Consider the following 7,653-nt stretch of genomic DNA (forward strand, 5'->3'; position numbering starts at 1 on the left):
TCCTGGCTCTCCCTTCCTTCAGCTAGGCTCCAACCTGCCCAAAATTTGTGACCTTAGAGATGTCTGATGGCATAAAAAAAAGCAGAGAGCAACCCTACAGGAGAATAATTTATTTATGTAGCCTGTGAGGAAAATGAAATAAAGCAGAGCTGGCAGAAGGACATTCACCTGGTTCCATTCCTTATGTGCTATCTTTGCTTTGTTTTCATTTAGGAATCTACAAAGGACATTGCTTCCGAATCAACCACTTCCCTGAAGACAATGACTATGACCACGACAGCTCAGAATACCTTCTCCGTAAGTGAAAATTAATACCTAAATCACAGGGTTAACAGACATGGCCAGAAAGACTTCTCTTCTACAGGCTTCTCTCCTGGACAATACAACCCATGTCTTATTCTATATCTAGAAGGAGATTTTAGAGGGAGTATCTATCTGATTAGCATATCAAAACAGGTTTGAAGAGTGGGTTCCAGCCCATTAGGAAGCTCTTCCTGGTGCTTAAGCCCAACCCTTACACAAGCCTCATCCTTTGCAGCTGCTGAGCCGCCTCCCCCTGCAGTGAAGTTACTGCGTCGTAGGAAGGAAGCTGAAAATTCTGCAGATAGCAGCAAATCTCAGCATGAACACAGGCTGTGGCTTCCCTGCATGGCCAGCCAGCCATTGCTGCTCTTTGCTGGGGGGTAAGCTGCCACAGAAGTAATTTGACCCCTGGTGTGTAAGCTGCCACAGAAGTAATTTCACCCACCAACCCAGTCGTTGAAATAAGGGCAATCTTTTAATCTCCTCCAGATGACCCTTTGCTCAGCCGATAGGAAATCTTGGAACCTGAGCATGAAACTTCATGAATCCTGCAAAGTTTGACTTAGATTTCCCTTTCCCCAGAGGACACCTTGCCTAGTTATTCCTTTTGAACAGAAGAGCTGACCAGCCAAGCTGAAAGCTGTGCCCTTTACCAGAGAAAGAAAGTGCAGTTCACAAGGTGTTGGGAAAGCTTGAGGGAGCAATGAATGATGCTGCTGGCTGCTACACCCAGCAAGGCAAAACACTCCTCAATTACACTGCTATTAATTACCTGAAACACCACTTAGAGAACCACTCTGCCCTTCTGCTCGCTTCTGGAAAACAACCTCTACTTGCTAATACAAGAAGAAAAAAAAAATAAACTCTGAAAAGTACGTTTTACCAGGAAACCCAGATTTTTTTCATCTTTACTCTTGTCAATTTAGATCAGTCATAGCGCTTGGGTGACATGATTTCAGTGCTCGGGCAAAGGCAAGCTAGAGAGTGTGAGCACAGCTGCATTTATCTTTCATACAAAGCCTTGGAACTAATGTTAAATTGATGCCAAGTCAGCTTTAGGAAAGAAACATCATTAGTAAAAGGACTGTAAAGGAAAGAGGAGTTAAATAGCATCTTGATAAAAGCGTATTATGCCTTCTTTATTTGGAAAAAAAGGAGAACTGGGAAAAACAGTCTACAGCTCCACAGTGAGACATGAGATTGGTAAATTGTTTGTAAGTGTGTTTGTGACGAGTGCTCCTAAAAGCTGTTTTCAAAAGCAAATAAGTACAGACCTTAAAAACAAGTCAGTCTAACCCTGTATGTCTTCTGCAAAACGAGTCTCCAGCAGCTCCCCCCGCAGAGGACAGCTCATCCTCCCAGAGTCTGCACAGGTAACAGGGCTCCTCTGCTTGGACTGCTGCAGGAAAAACTGCAGCTCCACTTTAAATGCATATGGTTGATTTAGAGATTACTGAAAGGTTATGTACCCAAATCCAGAAGAGATGAGCTCATACGGATATGTAATAGGGACCAAATCATTGTCTAAGACAAGAGGATATTTGCATCCTGTTCCAAAGGAGACGTGAGACCTCCCGGCCCATTTTTGCCCTCTGTGCAATCTGCTGTCTCTGTATCATTCACCATGATCTTTAGCCATTTCTTGGCACAAGTTTCCCTGAGTTGTTTTTCCTGTCTGGCTTAGATGAAGGCACCAAGGCTGTGTGCATCTTGTGCTTCTGAAAGAGCAGCCTGAGGGGTCTCAGCCTGCTCCACAGTGACCAATCTAATATAGGCATCAGATAAATGTAAACATTATGGTGCTAGCAGAATCCAGCCCTGGTTCAAAACCCTACTGAAATCAGTGAAAAAAACTACTGATTTTAGGAGATTTTGGTCCAGAGTGTGGGTAGAAGCACGAGTTTGGACTTTGCCCTTCAGCATTCAGGTTTCTCCCAGCACAACCAAGCAAACTGCAGCCACAGTGACAACTAACATGGGCAAAGAAGCTCAGACAAGACCCCTGCTCTTGAACCCTCCCTGTGACAGCACGTGCCAGTCTGTGTGTCTAAAACAACAAAAAATCCCCTTCCTGTCTGTGCAGAGACCCAGCAAGGGGCAGAGGTATGGGCTGCATCACCCAGCCACGTGTGCTCCTGCTGCCTCCTCTCCTGCCCTGCCCAGAGCTGCTGTCCATCCAGCCTTGCACCTCCACCTCTCCCTTTGCAGGAGAGGATTTCAGCCGTGCTCATCCTCGAGGCTCTGCTGCAAAAGTGCAGCCCTCCAGAGGGGGCAGGGGACCCTGTTTCTGGGTCACATCTACACTTCCATGCACTTCTTCCCCACATGTTCTAGAATCCCCTTTTTAAAGACATTTCCTTGGCTCCTGCCTTTTGGAGGAGAACAAAATCCTGGGCAGAGGGGCTCGCAGCCCCATGGGGAGGAGCAGCACAGCACGCTGCAGAGCTTCACCCAAGGAGGTGTCACAACACATACTGGTGCAGAGCAGCCAATGCAAACAGACAGGACGGTAAACAAGGGAAAAAAAAGCAAGGGAGAAAGCAAAAACCAGATTGCCTTAATGTTTTTTGATGTGCTGTCATTTTATTACCAGTATCAGGAGGCATATGTAAATTCTACATGGTACCTATGAGCTACCTTTTAAATTTCAGAGCTAAAAGTACACACTGTGGGAATGAAAATACTGCAGAGTTTTACAGGAGGAGAACACTGGGTGTTTTGTTTCTCTTCACATTAATTACCTACTATAGAAAAATTATCTCTAGAGATTACAAGGCTGGATGTGGCTTTGAGCAACCTGCTCTAGTGGGAGATGTCCCTGCCCATGGCAGGGGGGTTGGAACATGATGATCTTTAAGGTCTCTTCCAACCCAAACCGTTCCATGACTCTGTGATGATCGCTACAAGTAGAACAACCCACCCACTAAATTTGGCACGTCTGGCAAGTTCCTTCTGATGAAATCACTGAAGCATTTTAGGAAAGCTCTTTGATTTAATTAAAATCATTCTAAACAACAAGACCATAAAATACAGGAAACAACACCCAGAAGGGGTGGGCCATGGTAGGTTTTAAGCTCATGCTGCTTTTTGCCAGGGCACTACCAGGCAGACAGTGATTTGTGGTGGCTGCACATTCCAGCAGCACAGACTGACGTGGAATCTTTTTCTGATAACCGACTCTAAAAACTGACCCGAAAGTCAAAGCTCTGTTACTTGGTACCACACACATGGGGATACACCCAGGACAACAGAACGGGCTCTCAGCACTCAACAGCCTTTGATTAGAGACCTTACACCCACGTCACTTTGATATGGCAGTTGTGAGATGCTGTCTGAATGGTAATGTGTCTGTCTGAGCTGGGTTTGGAGCCAGTTAGAAAATGCCCTGTCTGTAAAGGACACGTGCAGGGACGTTGCCAGTTTCAGTAGGAGATGGATTTTTTTCTCCCTGTTGCAGGATGATACAGGAATAAGCTTCTCAGGCAGGGACTGCCTTTTTTATTTTATATTTGCACCATCCTGATGATGGCTGGGGCTGTAGCTGGGGGTCCTGGGGGCTTTGCAAGGCTGTTAGTAAATACCCAATCCTGTCCCTCTTGCAATCAGTGGGTGTTTTGCCACCAGTCACCAGAGGAATCGTTAGGAAGCAATTCAGTAAATTGGGAACGCCGCAGCCATCAAAAGTCAAGTGAGAAAGCATCAGCTGGAACATCTGGCCCTTCCTCCCCAGGAAACGGGCACCGCTCGCTGTGCGTGCCAGGCAGGGAGCTGGCACCCGGCAGCACATTGGCCCCGATGCTGTTTCCTGCTCCCTGGGGGTGCCCGTGCCCCCCCAGTGTGCGGTGGGGTTTCCACCCCCTGTGACAGCAGCCCCTGACACCCCCCTCACCTCAAGCAGCCCCACGTCCTGGCACCCCCTCGCCCTGCCAGGACTCCCCTCCACGCCTTTGCCTTTCCACAGTCCTCAGCTCTGGCACAATCCTGCTTTCCACAGCAGCATCCAGCACCTTATCTCCCCTCCTTGAAAAAAAAAGTCCTCTAACAGTATAACTCAGTTCCTCAGTCTGCCTTTCAGGAAGGCTTGCCAGGTTTCCCCCTTTGGTTCTTAACCACCCAGACGTCTCTCTTGCACTTGTTTATTTTTTCTCAGCCCTTTTGTTCTCCCCCTGCCACTCCCCTTTCGACTGCTGCTTAGTCTTGTAGTGCAGCGACTTTGAAATCTGGCTTGAAGTGGTGTTTTAAATTTTTTTTTCAGGGATTTTATAGCCCATGCTGGTGAATGGACTGAAGCACACAGAATTTTAAATTACTCTACTTAGCTGTCAGGAAACTAAACACAAATACCTGAGACACAATTGTTACAATTTCTTCCTTAGAAATATGAAAGGTTTCAATGTTCTTAATATTTAACAAAAGAAAAAGGAGTTACTACCTGTGCTTGCTGGCAACACAAACTCTGCAGACTCCAAGAACTGCTGTTTGCTCCCCTTGCACATGTACCAAGGAACAGATCCGTCTGCTCAAGCCATCCCCAAACGTTGTAGGGTTCATAACCAGCTCATGAAGTTTTCACTGCCACTCCCTGCATGATGCTGGGTCTTATTGTCACTTACCTCATGCATTGCCAGAAATGTTCTGGACGTGATGGTGTCAGATAATGGTGATAACACTGGATTTTCTAGGAGAAAGGTTAAAAGATTTAAGTTATGCAGTTGAGAGTGCATGTACCACATTGACCACCTAACCACACCCTTGGCTCTCAAAAATATGCCCAGAAATGAAGACTCAGTGGTGATTCCAGCAAAAGCCAGGGGTTCTGAGACTTTGCAATCTCCACACTTGCACCCGAGGAGGGATCTGAAATGATTACTGTTTGTCTTGGTCTTCTCCCTGTCTCTCCTCCAGGCATTGTCCGTGCCTCCAGTGTGTTCCCCATCCTAAGCACAATATTGCTGTTGCTGGGAGGACTCTGTGTTGGAGCAGGAAGGATTTACAACAGCAAAAACAACATTATTCTCAGCGCTGGGATTCTCTTTGTTGCAGCAGGTAGGTTCTCCTTAAATTGAGTCCTTAAGAACTGCTGCCTCTCCAAACTGAAAAGGATTTTGGAAAAGCTTGGGGGCTGATCTCTCCTTGCACCCCTTTCCAGGATCAAGGGCACTAGTAACGTCACACAAGGCAAATTTCTTAAGACAAACATATGCTCTACAATAAGTATATTCTAGAAAAGCTTTTAGTTTTCCTAAAAAAGGAAGCTAGAGTCAGTAACAAGCAGGTTTTGCAGTATTCAAAATGTATTAAACATTAGATGAATCAGGTGCCTCTTACATCCAGGCCCTTTTTCTTTTCTTTTGTATGATGGCAGAAAAAATTCACCTATTATAGGTGAGCGTCTTAGAGAGTCAGCCACATTGTTAATAGCTTTCCCTGAAGCTCAGATTAAGCATGCTGCATTTAGATGAAAATTCAGCAAGGTGGAAGAGAACTCATCTTGATCAAGGTGAACAGCCATAGCCCTGAGCTCAAAAATGTATTTTTATTATTATTCTGAATGTTACAGTCCCACTAACAATACTAGCGACCTCCATATGCTGCTTCTTTCTCAACGTGGCAATGAAGAGATGGGAACAAATCCTGCTGAATATTTTAGGATCTGTGCGAGCATATGGAACCCAGATGTGGATATATTCGTTGTTTTTCAAGAATAAATTAAATCTTGAGAAAAATGAAAGAGTAGATAAATGTAAGAAAATTTCCTGGTCACAGTCTTTGAACCGTTCAGATCCAGAAAGTAACGTGGCTTGAATTTTTTTCTTCCGAGCCCCATAACCACTGATTTATGTTTTTCTCTCTCTAGGACTCAGTAATATCATAGGTATCATTGTCTACATATCAAGCAATGCAGGTGATCCAAGTGACAAACGAGATGAGGACAAAAAGAACCATTACAACTATGGTTGGTCTTTTTATTTTGGAGCCTTGTCTTTTATCGTGGCCGAAACCATAGGTGTTCTGGCTGTGAACATTTATATTGAGAAGAACAAGGAGCTGAGGTTTAAGACCAAGAGGGAATTCCTTAAGACTTCTTCCAGTTCTCCTTACGCCAGGATGCCAAGTTATAGGTACAGGAGGCGGAGGTCCAGATCCAGTTCTCGGTCTACAGAGCCTTCTCCATCTAGAGACATTTCTCCCGTTGGCATGAAGATAGCAAGCACCATTCCCATGAACGAAATTTCCATGTACACTCTTACAGCTGCCAGCTACAATGCAGACCAAGAGGCCAGTTTTCTGCAGGTTCACAACTTCCTTCAGAAGGAATTTAAGGAAGGACTCCACGTCAACATGGTCAACAGGAGAACGACGCCTGTTTGAAGTACCTTCCTTCCTCACGCTTTTTGAAGAGATATTGAAATAGAACGGATCTGTCATGACAGAGAAGGAGTGATGTTTAAATACCCTCTCACCTCTTTAGTTGTGGAATGTGTTGAGGTAACAAGTGGAGATCCTCCCTCGGGACCAACATAAAGATGCTACACGCTCGTAGCTTTTTTTGAAGCTATTCGGAGTTTGTTTCTTTCAGTTCTTGGTGTCACGAGATGAAGGCAGTTCACGTTCCTGCACTTTTGTAGTGTGTACAAAGTCTTGGAGAAACTGCAAAGGACTTGCCACCAGTGTGTTTTAAAGGATTACAGAAAAATTGTTGTACGACTTTTTTTCTAATATTGAAATCCCTTAATACAAACTTGCAGATATCATTTATAACCAAGCCCAAGGTTGATTATGAACGACTCATCAAGTGAGCCACTTTCCTTTGACACACCATAAGCTTTGCCTCTTTAGAAAAAAAAAAAAAAAGAAAAGAAAAAGAAAAAAAAGAAAATATTTTTGAAGGCAACACTTTCTAAAACTGACCTGTGCTTCGGAAACCATAGAGCACCCATCTACTGAGCACTAGAGACTCCCTGATGGGGTGGTAAGGGGGTCTCCCATTTCTGGGTGGAAGGTGGCCCTCAGGGCAACGCAGGTGGGGGAGAAGAGGGTGGGTGCATCTTGAAACCCTAGAAAGGGAAGGATTAAAATAGGTGGGACTTGAGCATATTTGCAAATATCATTTCTTGCCTAACATTTAGAAAACTTGAATTCTCATTTCGACTAGCCCTAGTGCCTGATCCGGCAAGGTGCTGAGTGCTGTCTGGCAGGAGCCCCTCTAGACTACTTACAGCAAGAGTGAGAGGCAGAGCTGAGCCGGGGTGGTTCCCTGCGACTGTGTTCCTGTTCTCCTTACTGCTTCACAAGTGCAACACTAACGCTACTGGAAACTAGGAGAGCTGAGCAATGTGCATAAGAAAA

At 45.1% G+C, this 7,653-nt stretch overlaps 1 protein-coding gene across 1 annotated transcript; it reads left to right on the forward strand.

Annotated features, from left to right (window-relative positions):
• Window positions 1-213: 213 nt before the first annotated feature.
• On the forward strand, window positions 214-7,056 carry CACNG4 (calcium channel, voltage-dependent, gamma subunit 4; the record flags this gene model as incomplete). The annotated part of the gene is made up of 3 exons (XM_008946740.1): window positions 214-297; window positions 5,209-5,349; window positions 6,161-7,056. Coding segments are annotated over 3 exons (740 nt in total), but the record flags the coding sequence as incomplete, so codon positions are not given.
• Window positions 7,057-7,653: the final 597 nt, after the last annotated feature.

The sequence above is a fragment of the Merops nubicus genome, unplaced genomic scaffold (genome assembly GCF_000691845.1).
Source record: "Merops nubicus isolate BGI_N331 unplaced genomic scaffold, ASM69184v1 scaffold339, whole genome shotgun sequence".
Taxonomy (NCBI): Eukaryota; Metazoa; Chordata; class Aves; order Coraciiformes; family Meropidae; genus Merops; species Merops nubicus.